General features: G+C 49.7%; 1 protein-coding gene across 3 annotated transcripts in view; it reads left to right on the top strand.

Moving 5' to 3' along the window:
* SLC35B1 (solute carrier family 35 member B1) overlaps nucleotides 1-17,359 on the top strand; it is an 81,502-nt gene that overhangs the window by 43,886 nt on the left and 20,257 nt on the right. For all 3 annotated transcript variants that reach the window (XM_075350227.1, XM_075350230.1, XM_075350228.1), the window contains exons 5-7: nucleotides 1,463-1,493; nucleotides 4,823-4,983; nucleotides 7,022-7,148. In XM_075350227.1, the coding sequence (XP_075206342.1) occupies nucleotides 1,463-1,493; nucleotides 4,823-4,983; nucleotides 7,022-7,148 (319 nt within the window). The remainder of the gene's footprint in view (nucleotides 1-1,462; nucleotides 1,494-4,822; nucleotides 4,984-7,021; nucleotides 7,149-17,359) is intronic.

Raw genomic sequence — 17,359 nt, forward strand, 5'->3', positions numbered from 1 at the left:
TTCATGGTGTCACGCCAATATTAGACATGGCCACCATGAATTTCTAGTAATGATAAAAAAAAAACACAACACACAGAAAAATATTTTTATTAGAAATAAAACACAACACAATTAGTGACTCCATCTTTATTGAAATAAACCACCCTCCGCAGTAATCCTGGGTCAGGGTCCCGCGCCGTCCAATCAGGATCCAATATCATCTGATTGGTTTGCTGGAAGGCAAAGCGATCAGATGATGTCAGGTTAAACTACGTGAATCACATCACACATCAGCTGATTGTATAAAAGCCGATTATACAATCAGCTGATGCATCAGTAGAAAAAAAAAAAATAAATAATACTCACTTATGTGCTGTGCTGATTACCGGGAGCTCCTGGAGCGATCGATTGGACAGGAGTCTGATCCCGTCCGATCGCTGCCGGAGCTGCCGGTAATCAGCTGATGAAGTCCCCTGACGGCAGGATCAGCTGATAGCCGGCCGCGAAAAAGCCGGCGAGACTACGATCAGCTGATGCGTCAGGTGACTGCATCAGGTGATCCACCGCCAGGTCCTGCAAGCAAGGTCCTGCCCCGGGGAGACTGCACACAGCCAGAGCGGCGGTACCGGGAGGAGCTGGGAGCGGGCATGGCACCGGGACCCTGCAGACAGGTGAGTATATATGACATTTTTTTTTTTTTCTACTGTTCACTTTGGTTTTCGCCGCTGCCTCCACCTCCCGCCCAGACATGGCGCCGCACGGAGCTGACATGCACAGGACGGGAGGTGGACGCAGCGGTGGCGGTACCGGGAGGATTCATGCTTCTGTGTTTACCAACAGAAGGAATCCTCTTCCTGTACACGTCACTGTAGTACCCACCACTTGCGTTTATAGCTGCGTTTTTAGTCATAGAAACGCGGCTATATGCGTTTTTCATTGCGTTTTTAACATCTCATTGAATTCAATGGGTGAAAAACGCAGTGAAAAACGCAGAAATAATTGACATGCTGCGTTTTTGTGGTCACCACAAAAACGCAGCTAAAAAAAAACGCTGTGTGCGGACAGCACTTATGAAAACCCATAGAGATTGCTGGGGAAGCAATGTCACTGCGTTTTCAGCACAAAAACGCGGTAAAAAATGCCGCTAAAAACGCGGCAAAAACGCCTAGTGCGCACAAGGCCTAAATGTATAAAATTGAACATCGGTTGATTTCTGTGTCCTGGAGTAAAATCGTGGAAACTGACAAAACCCTGTTCGGTGAAAAGTGTGTACTCTTATCACATTTAAAACGTAATTCTTCTACGCATTGGATGTTGCTGAAGCCTGTAATTCACATGGTGTGGGCCGGAAGGGGTTAATGGGCGGCGACTCCTCTCAATAATGAGATTAGAAGCAGGCACTGTAACATGCATAGCAATTTTTCTTCTCCCCCGGCATAATGACGTCCATAATGTATACCTAGTAATGTTCTTTGTCTTGTAGGTGTTGGGGAAATCCTGTAAGCCCATCCCAGGTAAGGTGACCCGCTCCCATGTAGGATAACCTTCAGTCCTCCGCAGAGCCGCCGGCGCTGACCATCTGCCCTTTAGGGGATCTGCCTGGTGTAACCCAACACCCGCTTCTTGCCTGTCATCCTAAAGTCAATACATTCCTTGTGACCTTTGCCAGAACATGTGCGGCTGTACTAAAATAAACCTCCCATGGCTACACACGTACCACCGCTACATGCTGCTACCTGCTGCAGGCTTCTATGTGCAGCTGTATAGATACTATATGCCATCAAGGCACGCCGCCATTACTGACTGCAACAAAGAAAATCACACAATGCTTGTCTGCCAGAGAATTATTTTTTTTTTTCCTTGTATGCTTAACCCCTTAGTGACAGCCAGTTTTGATCAACGTCACTTTATATAGTAATCACTCTGGAATGCTTCATCATATTCCAGTGATTCTGACACTTTTTTTTTTTTTTTCTTCCTTGCTTTACTGCATTTACACAGTAGAAACGATATTTTACAAAAATTGATCTTTTTTTTTTTTTCTCGTATCACAATATTGAGATATCGAACTATTTTGTGTTTTTTGGGTTTTTTTTTGCATTGCGGAACAATGGGACATTTTGATTGCTACCAATTTCTTTTGGATCACTTTTTAGTCAATATACTTTTGTGTGTGTCCGTGGTGAATAAGCTAGATTGTTTTGTTTGTTGTTGTTTTTTTTTTTTTTTTTTTTTTAAAAAAACTGCATTTGCTGTACGGAGTAAAGAAGTTGACATGTTTATAGTACGTGATTTTTCTACCTCATTAATGCCAATTATGTGTACATTTATTCATTTTGCTTTTTTACACAAAAGCTGCATTTTTAAAGGGAACCTGTCAAGTCAAAAAAGCGTTCTGACCAACAAGCAGGAGCCTGTGTGCTACCGTGTTTTTCCAAAAGTAAGACCTCCCCCAAAAATAAGTCCTAGCAGGGATTTTCAGCATTTTCGGAGAAAGGCTTAAATATAAGCCCTCCCCCGAAAATAAGCCCTAGTCCCGGATCAATAATGAAGTGTCCGTGCAGCTAAAAAAGTTAGATACTGCAGGACACTTCATTATACACAGCGGCACCCGGCAATTACTCACCCGACACTGAGCGGCAGGACCTGCAGTGATCTCACACACACACACACAAACACACAATCAGATCTCACACACATACACAATCAGATCGCACACACAGATCGCACACATAATCAGATCGCACACACAAACATCGGATCACACGCAAACATCAAATCACATACACACACACACACACACACACACACAAACATCGGATCGCACACAAATCGGATCGCACACACACTCACCTCATCCATTGACACCGATCTCTTCTCGCCCGGAGAATCCTGAGAGGCAGTGCAGTGCAACGAACAGGACCTGCGGCCGGACATGTGACTTGCTCTCATTCCCTGCGGCCGTAAGTGCTGGATGTGATGTGATGTGGTGTGGTGTGTGTGTGTGTGTGTGTGTGTGTGTGTGTGTGTGTGTGTGTGTGTGTGTGTGATCTGTGTGTGTCTGCGTTCGGCTGTGTGTGTGTCTGCGTTCGGCTGTGTGTGTGTCTGCGTTCGGCTGTGTGTGTGTCTGCGTTCGGCTGTGTGTGTGCCTGCGTTCGGCTGTGTGTGTGCCTGCGATCGGCTGTGTGTGTGCCTGCGATCGGCTGTGTGTGTGCCTGCGATCGGCTGTGTGTGTGCCTGCGATCGGCTGTGTGTGTGCCTGCGATCGGCTGTGTGTGTGCCTGCGATCGGCTGTGTGTGTGCCTGCGTTCGGCTGTGTGTGTGCCTGCGTTCGGCTGTGTGTGTGCCTGCGTTCGGCTGTGTGTGTGCCTGCGTTCGGCTGTGTGTGTGCCTGCGTTCGGCTGTGTGTGTGCCTGCGTTCGGCTGTGTGTGTGCCTGCGTTCGGCTGTGTGTGTGAGATCTGCTGTGTGTGTCAGCGTGTCAGCTAGCAGCAGGGGAGGACGGCGTGCAGCACCGACCGGAGATTACAGGAGGACCTGGGAACCACGCAGACGTCCTGGTCTGGTGAGTATGAGTCTCCTGGGAAGTGGGGGGGGGTCTTATTTTTTTGGGGGGTAAACTTACCCCCAACCGTGTTTCTCCAAGAATAAGACCTCCAAAAATAAGCCCTAGTGCTTTTTTGGGGGGGCCAAAAAAAATATAAGACAGTGTCTTATTTTTGGAAAAACACGGTAGTAACCCCTTCCTACCCACCCCTGTGTTATATTGTGTAATATGAAAGTGATAAAATCTGTTTTATTACTTTCATATGCCCTAAGTAAATAGCAGAGCTCGTCGCCCCATGGGCGTCTCATTGCCCTGTGGGCGTTTGCATACTTTCCATGGTATCACGCCCCTGTGGGTGTGATACCATGGATTTACATCAGTGACGTGACCGTCGCTACTTCAGAATCATACGTGCGCGTACTTACCATTCTCGCCGCCTCATCCTGGTGTTTGCTTCTCGGCTTCTGACGCACACTGCGCAGCGCATGACCGGTACCGCAGGCGTCTTCTGAGCATGTGCAGTGCACGTCAGAAGCAGACAAGCAACCAGGATGAGGGGGCGAGAATGGTAAGCGCGCACGCAAAATTCTGAAGTAGTGACGGTCACGTCACTGATGTAAATCCATATCATCACACCCACAGGGGCGTGATAACACGGAAAACATGCAAACTCCCACAGGGGCGTGATACCATGGGAAGCATGTAGACGCCCACAGGGCGATGAGACACCTATGGGGCTAGAGACCTGTGCTATTTACATAGGACATATGAAAGTAATAAAACATATTTTATTACTTTCATATTACACAATATAACACAGGGAAGGGTAGGAAGTGGTTAGCAGCTCACACAGGCTCCTGCTTCTAGGTCATAACGCTTTTTAGACCTGACAGGTTCCTTTTTAAGGTGTTTTTTTTTTTGTGTTTTTTTTCTTTACGTCTTTTGTGACGAAACTGCTTTTTGAGACTTTTTGTGTGCTTCTTTATGTTGGCGTTTTAGTTTTACACATTTCATTTTAGACTTTTTTATTTTCTTTTTTTTTTTTACCACTGTGACACGAATATTTTTAATTTTGATCTCTGGTCTCATACACTTCACTTCCCATGTACTACAGTGTATGAGACCTGTCAGTTATTCATTGATACAGCCTGTTAGACCCTGCCTATACAGTTATCTGTGGTGCAGCCTGGCAGTATCTCCTGCAGCGCTGCTGGAGCATACAGGCTCCAGTGCAGGGTATTTTGTATATTATTCCTCCATCTATACAGGTGACGTTCTCTTCTTTGTGTCTCTCCAGTAATGCTCTTAGGAGTCACCGTCCTCCGGAAGAAATATCCACTGACCAAGTATTTGTGTGTCCTGCTCATAGTGGTGGGAGTAGCCCTATTTATGTACAAGCCCAAGAATACCAGTCCAGACGGTGATGACCACGTGTTCGGCTATGGAGAGATGCTGCTGGTAGGGTATGCTTTATGGGTATGGAGCGATGAGCTTGGAGATATGGCGACTTGTACCATTTAGTACAATATTCATTGGTTTGATCTTAGTAACTGGGGAAAAAAAGACAACAGACTAGCTAGTCCAGATGAGAAATATATAAACTCAAATGGGGCACAGGGTGTGGATCACTCAATAAAATAGAAACGCATACCAAATTACATATAATGGTGAACACAGAGTGTAAGTGCAGTGTAATGGTGGTAGAAGGCATTTATTTGTGGTTTTTTACATTTAATACAATAGCACTAAAATTCAAGTCGTCTTCCTCTATTAAAAGGCTACAGTGCTGGCCAAAAGTATTGGCACCCCTGCAATTCTGTCAGATAATACTCAGTTTCTTCTTGAAAATGATTGCAATCACAAATTCTTTGGTATTATTATCTTCATTTAATTTGTATTCAAGGAAAAAAATAAAAATTTGTCATAAAGCCAAATTGGATATAATTCCACACCAAACATAAAAAGGGGGTGGACAAAAGTATTGGCACTTTTTAAAAAATCATGTGATGCTTCTCTAATTTGTCTAATAAACAGCACCTGTAACTTACCTGTGGCACCTAACAGGTGTTGGCAATAACTAAATCCCACTTGCAGCTAGTTGACATGGATTAAAGTTGACTCAACCTGTGTCCTTGTGTGTACCACATTGAGCACGGAGAAAAGAAAGAAGACCAAAGAACTGTCTGAGGACTTGAGAATCCATATTGTGAGGAAGCATGAGCAATCTCAAGGCTACAAGTCCATCTCCAAAGACCTGAAAGTTCCTGTGTCTACGGTGCGCAGTGTCATCAAGAAGTTTAAAGCCCATGGCACTGTGGCTAACCTCCCTAGATGTGGAAGGAAAAGAAAATTTGACAAGAGATTTCAACGCAAGATTGTGCGGATGGTGGATAAAGAACCTCGACTAACATCCAAACAAGTTCAAGCTACCCTGCAGTCCCGAGGGTACAACAGTGTCAACCCGTACCATCCGTCGGCGTCTCAATGAAAAGGGACTGTATGGTAGGATACCCAGGAAGACCCCACTTCTTACCCCGAGACATAAAAAAGCCAGGCTGGAGTTTGCCAAAACTTACCTGAGAAAGCCTAAAACGTTTTGGAAGAATGTTCTCTGGTCAGATGAGACAAAAGTAGAGCTTTTTGGGGAAAAGCCATCAACATAGTTTACAGGGAAAAAAAGAGGCATTCAAAGAAAAGAAAACTGTCCCTACAGTCAAACATGGCGGAGGTTCCCTGATGTTTTGGGGTTGCTTTGCTACCTCTGGCACTGGACTGCTTGACCGTATGCATGGCATTATGAAGTCTGAAGACTACCAACAAATTATGCAGCATAATGTAGGGCCCAGTGTGAGAAAGCTGGGTCTTCCTCAAAGGTCATGGGTCTTCCAGCAGGACAATGACCCAAAACACACTTCAAAAAGCACTAGAAAATGGTTTGATAGAAAGCACTGGAGACTACTAAAGTGGCCAGCAATGAGTCCAGACCTGAATCCCATAGAACACCTGTGGAGAGATCTCAAAATGGCAGTTTGGAGAAGGCCCCCTTCAAATCTCAGGGACCTGGAGCAGTTTGCCGAAGAAGAATGGTCTAAAATTCCAGCAGAGCATTGTAAGAAACTCATTGATGGTTAGCAGAGGCGGTTGTTCGCAGTTATTTTGCCTAAAGGTTGTGCAATCAAGTATTAGGCCAAGGGTGCCAATACTTTTGTCTGGCCCATTTTTGGAGTTTTGTGTGAAATGATCAATGATTTGATCTTTGTTTCATTCTCTTTTGTGTTTTTTCATTGCAAGCAAATTAAATGGAGATTGCAATCACAAATTCTTTGGTGGTATTATCATTTTCAAGAAGAAACTGAGTATCATCTGACAGAATTGCAGGGGTGCCAATACTTTTGGCCAGCACTGTATGTGCATATACACAGTGGTACATGTGGGGGTGACACACTTATCACAATCCTAGGGGTTAATGTTGTCTTCCTGTACTGTCTTCCCCCAGTTGCTGTCTCTCACCTTGGATGGACTGACCGGAGTCTCTCAGGATCACATGCGGGCACATTACCAGACTGGCTCCAACCAAATGATGCTTCATATCAACGTTTGGTCCAGTTTATTTCTAGGAGCAGGTAAGACTGAATTTTCTAGGTTCAATGGCCATTTCCATTCACTGGCCAACGATTATCACCTACTGTTGAAACCAGAAGTTTACATCCACTATCTAAAAATACACATCTGCATGTTTCTCTCACTATCTGACAAATCAGAATAAACCTTTCCTGTTTTAGGTCAGTTAGGAACCAAAATTATTTCTATTTGTCAAATGCCAAAATGAGAGAGAGAATGTTTTTTAAGGCATTTTTATTACTTTCTGCAAAGTCAAAAGTTTATATACATTTCATCAGTATTTGGTACCATTGCCCTTAACCTGTATGATTTGGGTGAAATATTTTGGATCTCCTTCCACAAGCTTCTCACAATAATTGGTAGGAATTTGAGCCCATTCCTCCTGACAGTATTGGCGTAACTGAGCCATGTTTGTAGGTCGCCTTGCTCATATCGGCCTTTTCAGCTTTGCACATAAGTTTTCAGTAGGATTAAGATCGGGTCTTTGTGATGGCCACTCCAAAACATTGACTTTGTTATGCTTAAGCCACTTTGTAACCAGTTTGGCAGTATGCTTCGGGTCATTGTCCATTTGGATGACCCATTTTCACCCAAGCTTTAAGTTCCTGGCTGATGTCTTGAGATGTTGCTTCAGTATTGCCACATAAACCTCTTTCCTTATGATGCCATCTATTTTGTGAAGTGCACCAGTCCCTACTGCAGCAAAACAACCCCACAACATGATGCTGCTACCCCCGTGTTTCCCAGTTGGGATGATGTTCTTAGGCTTCAAAGCCTCTCCCTTTTCTTTATCGTTCCTTTGGGAGACCCAGACCTTGGGGTGTTTAGCTTCTGCCTCCGGAGGACACACAAAGTACTACACCTAAAAGTGTAGCTCCTCCCTCTGAGCTTATACACCCCCTGGTGAGCCAGTCACAGCTAGTTTTATCGCTTTGTGTTCAGGAGGCATACATCCACACATGCATTCTCATATGATTTTTTGGAAAAAGATTGATGCTGGTCCGCGTCTGGACTTCCGGCATGTCCCTTCTCACCCCACTGTGTCGGTGGTGTTGTAAGGTTGATTTGCAAGGCTGGAGCCTTACATGCCGTGCTCCTTCACCATCCCTCCTGGGCTCTGGATTGAAGTGGGAGCCAGCGCGGTCTCCATGCCTGGCAGGAGACCGGTCTCCATCCACAGCCCCTTGAGGACTCTGCTGGACCGGAGCACTCATCCCCAGGGACCTGGCCCTGCGTCTCAGCAGTTAAGTACCTGAGACGTTCATATGTTGGGGGTCCATGTCCTTTATTGTATGGGAAGAGTGTGTTTGCTGTATTTGTTTTGGCATTTCTGGCTTTCGCACGAGAACCGCGCCGATGGTGCCTGCGCGTCGGCCTCGCTGCTCAAATTTAGGCCCCGGCTTCGCCGGAGGCCTAGTTTCTGTTACCTGCCCTCGCATGTCACTCATGCAGAGGGACAGGCACGGCTTCTCCCGGCGGTCGTCCTGCACAGGGGAGGGACACTCCCCACTGCTTGTGCGTGACTCCTCCCCTGCAGGTCTCTATGGCCCTCCAGTTCCCGCTTTCCTACAGGGTTGCCCCCGTCCCGCCCCCTCTCTTCGCTCCGGCGGCCATTTTCTTAGACAAGGTTCACTCTGCGCTGGGCCATCCTGCACTCTGCATCCCTGCTGAGGTGCTGTGCTCTGGGGGTCCGGGCTTCGGGATCTGGAGGGCACACAACACCGCTTCCAGCGGTCTGGTAAGCCACAGCCGGTCTCTGGTTGTGGACCTCTGAATATACTCCCTCGGGTTCATTCTCTTTGTAGAAGCTGTTTTCCCCACTCCAGCAGCATGTCTCACACAAGGAGCAAGGCTCCAAAGCTTTATACTGCATGCTCTGCATGTAAGCTCCTGCTGCCTGAACCGAGCACCTATCCACATTCTGATGTCTGCTCTAACTTGGAGGTGCCACAGCCTGGAGTCTCACCCCCAGTGGTCTCTCAGGCTGCTTCTGCACCTGTGGCTGAACCCCCGGCCTGGGTAGAGTCCTTCTCTAGGTCTATCTCCCAGTCATTTGCTGAGTCCATGGGACTTCTGTCCAGAACTTTGATGAATATGCATCAGCCCCCTTCACAGGGTGCCTCTAGTGCTCTTGCTAAGGGTCCTTTAGGATCCCTATCCTCTGACCTCCGTCCACTGGAACTCACAGAGGATTCATCATCAGGGCTTTCATTCATCATCAGGGTTTCCCCCTCCCTCCTCATCCCGCGGCTCTGATTCAAGAGCTGACTCGCAGGATGAGGAGGATGCCTTTACAGGGGGTTCGGAGGCTAACTCCATGTGCCCCATTGATCTTTCCGAGGGTGACTCAGAACTTAGTGACTTGATTGCTTCCATTAATTCTGTACTGGATCTCAATCCACCAGTATCAGAGGAGCAACCCTCTCTGGCAGAAAAGCACCAGTTTACCTCGCCTAAGAGAGTGAAGAGTGTGTTCTTTAACCACTCCAGTTTTCAGACCGCTGTGACCAAACCCAGGGCCTGTCCTGACAAACGCTTCCCAAAGCGTGGTTCTGATGACTGTTTTCTTTGTCGCTCCTAATTGGGAGACCCAGACAATTGGGTGTATAGCTACTGCCTCCGGAGGCCACACAAAGTATTACACTTAAAAGTATAAGGCCCCTCCCCTTCTGGCTATACACCCCCCCCCCGTGGGATCACGGGCTCCTCAGTTTTATGCTTTGTGCGAAGGAGGTCAGACATGCACGCATAGCTCCACTGTTTAGTCAGCAGCAGCTGCTGACTATGTCGGATGGAAGAAAAGAGGGCCCATACGGGGGCCCCCAGCATGCTCCCTTCTCACCCCACTTGCGGTCGGCGGTGTTTGTTAAGGTTGAGGTACCCATTGCGGGTACGGAGGCTGGAGCCCACATGCTGATTCCTTCCCCATCCCCATTAGGGCTCTGGGTGAAGTGGGACTTGACCGGTCTCCGGGCACTGAGACCGTGCTCCATCCACAGCCCCTGGAGGATCTGCTGGATACGGAGCGGAGTTTCCTCAGGGACAGGACCCTGCTTCATTAAGGTACTCCGTGTCCCCGTGCTTACCGCACGCACACTGCAGCATTGCTGGGTGTGTTAGTGCGCCGGGGTAAACAGCGCTGCTGCGCTTGTGCCGTTACTCACTACAGCTCTGCTGAGTGAGGAGACTTAGTACGATCGGCCGATCCAGGCCGCTGGGGTCAGTGTTTACTGTGTCGCGGCTGGGATTTGTGGTGCGCCGGGGACTTCCGCGCTGGCCGTGCATATATGACGGCCGCGCTAGATTACTACAGTCCCCGGCTTTTGCGGCCTAGTTCGTATCGTTCCCGCCCCCAGACCTGCCAGTCAGGAGGAGGGCGGGACGCTGTACAGACCAGCAGCGCTAAGAGCTGGAGTCTGTTTTACATACTCCAGCCCTCACACTAGGCACAGTGGGACGCAGTTTCCCGCACTTTTGTTTGTGGCACGCCCACGGTCCGCCCCTCTTCACAGGACGCCGGCAGCCATTCCTGCCTGCACGCTGAGCTGCAGAGGGGAGGCTGGGAGACCCAGACAAGGGATTCTACGACCTCACACCCGCTTTTCAGCCGGCGGTAAGCAGCCCTCAAGGGCTCTCCCCCACTTGTGCCATAGTGTACTTTGTATTTTGTGCTGGCAATACTTTACACTGTACGGTCGCTGGTGATTTTCTGCTATATACCCTCCTTAGATTTCTCAAGGAGACAACAGCATGTCGTCCGCAAAAAGCAAAAGTGCCAAGGCACGGACTTTATGTGCTGCCTGTACCGCATGTGGGGCTGCTCTACCGGCAGGTTCCACTGACCCCCATTGTGTGCAGTGCTCGGCCCCTGTGGCAATTGCTCAGCCGGGGCCTCTGCTAGAGGTGACCCAGGGAGAACCACCTGTGAATGCTGTCCAGGTGACAGGGACGGAGTTTGCAGCTTTTGCTGACAGATTGTCTATGACTATGTCTAAAACTCTTGAAACATTGCAGTCTAGACCAGTAACTCCGACCATGGGCACTGTTGGTACATTGCCCCCTGGTCCCCCTCAGCTGGAACACTTCCTAGCTCCGGGGGTGTCACATGCACCCCAGGGTGACGGCTCTGACTCGGACGACAGTCCCAGACAACCTAAGCGGGCTCGCTATGAGCGACCCTCAACTTCATCACACTGGTCAGGGTCCCAGCGGGACGACTCTCTGTGTGATGAGGCGGATGTAACTGATCAGGATTCTGATACTGGGGCCGCTCTCAATCTAGATACCCCGGACGGTGACGCCATAGTGAATGATCTTATAGCGTCCATCAATAAGATGTTAGATATTTCTCCACAAGCTCCTCCTGCGGAGGAGGCAGCTTCACAGCAGGAGAAATTCCATTTCAGGTATCCCAAGCGTAAATTAAGCACTTTTCTGGACCACTCTGACTTTAGAGACGCAATCCAGAAAAACCACGCTTATCCAGATAAGCGTTTCTCCAAACGGCTTAAAGATACGCGCTATCCTTTTCCCCCTGACGTGGTCAAGGGCTGGACACAGTGTCCCAAGGTGGACCCTCCAATCTCCAGGCTTGCAGCCAGATCTCTAGTTGCAGTGGAAGATGGGGCGGCACTTAAAGATGCCACTGACAGACAGATGGAGCTCTGGTTAAAATCCATCTATGAAGCTATTGGAGCGTCGTTGGCGCCAGCATTCGCAGCCGTATGGGCACTCCAAGCTATTTCAGCTGGCCTTACACAGGTCGACACGGTCACACGTACATCTGCTCCGCAGGTGGCACCATTGACCTCTCAAATGTCTGCATTCGCGTCTTACGCGATTAATGCTGTCCTAGACTCTACGAGCCGTACGGCGGTGGCGTCAGCCAACTCCGTGGTTTTACGCAGAGCCCTGTGGTTGAGAGAATGGAAGGCAGATTCTTCTTCCAAGAAGTGCTTAACCAGTTTGCCTTTTTCTCGTGACCGATTGTTTGGTGAGCGTTTGGATGAAATCATTAAACACTCCAAAGGTAAGGATTCATCCTTACCTCAACCCAGACAAAACAAACCCCAACAGAGGAGGGGACAGTCTGGTTTTCGGTCCTTTCGAGGCTCAGGCAGGTCCCAATTCTACTCGTCCAAAAGGACTCAAAAGGATCAGAGGAGCTCAGATTCTTGGCGGACTCAATCACGCCCAAAAAAGCCAGCCGGAAGAACCGTTACCAAGACGGCTTCCTCATGACTTTCAGTCTCCTCTCTCCGCATCCTCGGTCGGTGGCAGGCTCTCCCGCTTTGGCGACATTTGGCTGTCACAGGTCAAAGACCGTTGGGTGAGAGACATTCTGTCTCACGGGTACAGGATAGAGTTCAGCTCTCGTCCTCCAACTCGTTTCTTCAGAACTTCTCCACCACCCGACCGAGCCGATGCTCTGCTGCAAGCGGTGTCCGCTCTAAAGGCGGAAGGAGTGGTGACTTCCGTTCCTCTTCAGGAACAAGGCCACGGTTTTTACTCCAATTTGTTTGTGGTGCCAAAGAAAGACGGGTCGTTCCGTCCCGTCCTGGATCTAAAGCTGCTCAACAAACACGTAAAAACCAGGAGGTTCCGGATGGAATCTCTCCGCTCCGTTATCGCCTCAATGTCTCAAGGAGATTTCCTAGCATCAATAGACATCAAGGATGCTTATCTCCACGTGCCGATTGCACCAGAGCATCAGCGTTTTCTACGCTTCGTTATAGGAAGCGAACACCTGCAGTTCGTAGCTCTACCTTTCGGGCTGGCGACAGCCCCTCGGGTCTTCACCAAGGTCATGGCAGCAGTAGTAGCAGTCCTGCACTCGCAAGGTCACTCTGTGATCCCGTAATTAGACGATCTACTTATCAAGGCACCCTCTCAAGAGGCATGCCAACACAGCCTGAACGTGGCACTGAAGACTCTCCAGAGTTTCGGGTGGATCATCAACTTTTCAAAGTCAAATCTAACCCCGACCCAATCACTAATATATCTTGGCATGGAGTTTCATACTCTCTCAGCGATAGTGAAACTTCCACTGGACAAACAGTGCTCGCTACAGACAGGGGTGCAATCTCTCCTGCAGGGCCAGTCGCACCCCTTGAGGCGCCTCATGCACTTCCTAGGGAAGATGGTAGCAGCAATGGAAGCAGTTCCTTTTGCGCAGTTTCATCTGCGTCCATTACAATGGGACATTCTCCGCCAATGGGACGGGAAGTCGACGTCCCTCGACAGGGAGGTCTCCCTCTCTCAGGCAGCCAAGGAATCTCTCCGGTGGTGGCTTCTTCCCACCTCATTGTCAAAAGGAAAGTCGTTCCTACCCCCATCCTGGGCGGTGGTCACGACAGATGCGAGTCTATCAGGGTGGGGAGCAGTGTTTCTCCACCACAGGGCTCAAGGTACGTGGACTCGGAAAGAGTCCACCCTTCAGATCAATGTTCTGGAAATCAGAGCAGTCTATCTTGCCCTACAAGCCTTCCAACAGTGGCTGGAAGGCAAGCAGATCCGAATTCAGTCGGACAACTCCACAGCGGTGGCATACATCAACCACCAAGGGGGAACACGCAGTCGGCAAGCCTTCCAGGAAGTCCGGCGGATTCTGACGTGGGTGGAAGACACGGCATCCACCATATCCGCAGTCCACATCCCAGGCGTAGAAAACTGGGAAGCAGACTTTCTCAGTCGCCAGGGCATGGACGCAGGGGAATGGTCCCTTCACCCGGACGTGTTTCAGGAGATCTGTCGCCGCTGGGGGATGCCGGACGTCGACCTGATGGCGTCACGGCACAACAACAAAGTCCCGGTTTTCATGGCACGGTCTCACGATCACCGAGCTCTGGCGGCAGACGCCTTAGTTCAAGATTGGTCGCAGTTCCGGCTACCGTATGTGTTCCCACCTCTGGCATTGTTGCCCAGAGTGCTCCGCAAAATCAGGTCCGACTGCCGCCGCGCCATTCTCGTCGCTCCAGACTGGCCAAGGAGGTCGTGGTACCCGGATCTGTGGCACCTCACGGTAGGCCATCCGTGGGCACTACCAGACCGTCCAGACTTGCTGTCTCAAGGGCCGTTTTTCCATCTGAATTCTGCGGCCCTGAACCTGACTGTGTGGCCATTGAGTCCTGGATCCTAGCGGCCTCAGGTTTATCTCATGAAGTGGTTGCCACCATGAGACAGGCTAGGAAGCCATCCTCCGCCAAGATCTACCACAGGACGTGGAGGATATTCCTATCTTGGTGCTCTGCTCAGGGAGTTTCTCCCTGGCCTTTTGCATTGCCTACTTTTCTTTCCTTCCTGCAGTCTGGGTTGGAAAAAGGTTTGTCGCTTGGCTCCATTAAAGGTCAAGTCTCCGCGCTATCCGTATTTTTTCAGAAACGCCTGGCGCGACTTCCTCAGGTACGCACGTTCCTGCAAGGGGTTTGTCATATCGTCCCCCCTTACAAGCGGCCGTTGGAGCCCTGGGACCTGAACAAGGTTCTAATTGCTCTCCAGAAGCCGCCTTTCGAGCCTATGAAGGAGGTTTCCCTTTCTCGTCTTTCACAGAAAGTGGCCTTTCTAGTGGCGGTCACGTCTCTTCGGAGAGTGTCCGAGCTGGCGGCGTTATCATGCAGATCTCCATTCCTGGTGTTTCACCAGGACAAGGTAGTTCTGCGTCCAATTCCAGAATTTCTTCCCAAGGTGGTATCTTCCTTTCATCTCAATCAAGATATCACTTTACCGTCTTTGTGTCCGCATCCAGTTCACCAATTTGAAAAGGGTTTGCATTTATTGGATCTGGTGAGAGCACTCAGGATCTACATTTCCCGCACGGCGTCTCTGCGCCGCTCGGATGCACTCTTTGTCCTTGTCGCTGGTCAGCGTAAAGGGTCGCAAGCTTCCAAATCCACCCTTGCGCGGTGGATCAAGGAACCAATTCTTCACACCTACCGTTCGGCTGGGCTTCCGATTCCATCAGGGCTGAAGGCCCATTCTACCAGAGCCGTGGGTGCGTCCTGGGCATTACGGCACCAGGCTACGGCTCAGCAGGTGTGCCAGGCGGCTACCTGGTCGAGTCTGCACACTTTTACCAAGCATTATCAGGTGCATACCTACGCTTCGGCGGATGCCGGCCTAGGTAGACAAGTCCTTCAGGCGGCGGTGGCTCACCTGTAGGAAAGGGCTGTTTGACGGCCCTATCACGAGGTATTCTTTTACCCACCCAGGGACTGCTTTTGGACGTCCCAATTGTCTGGGTCTCCCAATTAGGAGCGACAAAGAAGAAGGGAATTTTGTTTACTTACCGTAAATTCCTTTTCTTCTAGCTCCAATTGGGAGACCCAGCACCCGCCCTGTTTTCTTAGGAAGTTTGTTTTTTTCGGGTGCACATGTTGTTCATGTTGAACAGTTCAGTTCTCCGAGGCTGTTTCTCGGGTTGAATTTGTATTTAAAACAGTTATTGGCTTTCCTCCTTCTTGCTTTTGCACTAAAACTGAGGAGCCCGTGATCCCACGGGGGGGTGTATAGCCAGAAGGGGAGGGGCCTTACACTTTTAAGTGTAATACTTTGTGTGGCCTCCGGAGGCAGTAGCTATACACCCAATTGTCTGGGTCTCCCAATTGGAGCTAGAAGAAAAGGAATTTACGGTAAGTAAACAAAATTCCCTTCTTCCCTTTCCACCTGAGGTGGTCAAGGAGTGGGCTCACTCCCCAAAGGTAGACCCTCCGGTGTCTAGGCTCTCATCCCGGACCGTTGTGTCGGTGGCTGATGGCACTTCCCTTAGGGATGCCACTGACCGTCAGATTGACCTTCTGGCCAAATCCGTGTATGAAGCGGCGGGGGCCGCGTTTTCCCCAACTTTTGCAGCAGTGTGGGCCCTCAAAGCCATCTCTGCTTCTCTAGAGGAGATGCATTCCCTCACCAGAGAATCTATGCCCGAGATGGTTGCCTTAACTTCTCAAGCTTCAGCTTTTTCTTCTTATGCCATGTCTGCCATGCTAGAGGCTTCTCACCGCACTGCGGTGGCTTTGGCTAATTCCCTCGTTATCCGCAGGATCTTGTGGCTTCGAGAGTGGAAGGCAGATGCTTCTTCAAAGAAGTACCTTGCTGGGCTCCCTTTTGCTGGTTCCCGGCTGTTTGGTGAACAGCTGGATGAAATTATTTAAAGAAGCTACTGGCAGGAAGAGTACTTCCATGCCTCAAAACAAGACCAGGAAACCTGCCCAGGGTAGGTTTCAGTCGAGGTTTCGCTCCTTTCGTTCCTCCAACTGGTCGTCCTCTAAGCCCTTCGCCTCGTCCGCTAACTCAGCTAAGGACCAGAAATCCAACTGGCGCTCAAAAGCGCGTCCACAGAAGACCACAGGAGGTCCTGCCACTAAGGCAGCCTCCTCGTGACTCTCTGACCACTCAGCAACGTCCTTAGTCGGTGGCAGGCTCTCCCACTTTGGCGACGCTTGGTTTCAACAAGTCTCCGATCAGTGGGTGAGAGACATCATATCTCACGGCTACAGGATAGAATTCTCTTCCAGCCCGCCAAACAGATTTTTTTTCTCTCAACTCCCCCCTGCACCAAGGCCGCCGCCTTCTCACAGGCCGTGGCAGCCTTGCAGGCCAACGGAGTAATTGTACCGGTTCCCGCCCGGGAACGGTTCAGAGGTTTTTACTCAAACCTCTTCCTAGTTCCCAAAAAGGACGGTACCTTCTGACCCATCCTGAATCTCAAGCTTCTCAACAAGAATGTTCGGGTGCGGCACTTTCGCATGGAGTCTCTGCGATCAGTCATTGCCTCAATGACCCAAGGGGATTTCCTGGTGTCAATCGACATCAGAGATGCCTATCTACATGTGCCAATTGCAGTTTCACACCAGCGTTGGCTACGCTTTGCAATAGGAGAAGATCATTTCCAATTCATGGCTCTTACCTTCGGGTTAGCCACGGCCCCTCGGGTATTCACCAAGGTCATGGCAGCAGTGATTGCGGTTATGCACCTCCAGGGGTTGGCAGTGCTCCCTTACCTGGACGACCTTCTAGTCAAGGCTCCATCCAGCGTAGTGTCTCGCTCACTCTCGCCACTCTAGCCCAATTCGGGTGGCTTGTCAATCTTCCCAAATCCACTCTGACTCCGACCCAGAGTCTCACGTACCTAGGGATGCAGTTCGAGACTTTGCCGGCACTTGTGAAGTTGCCCTTAAACAAACAGCTGTCACTCCAGTTAGCGGTGCGCTCTCTCCTG

Source organism: Anomaloglossus baeobatrachus, chromosome 5 (genome assembly GCF_048569485.1).
Source record: "Anomaloglossus baeobatrachus isolate aAnoBae1 chromosome 5, aAnoBae1.hap1, whole genome shotgun sequence".
In the NCBI taxonomy this organism is placed as follows: Eukaryota; Metazoa; Chordata; class Amphibia; order Anura; family Aromobatidae; genus Anomaloglossus; species Anomaloglossus baeobatrachus.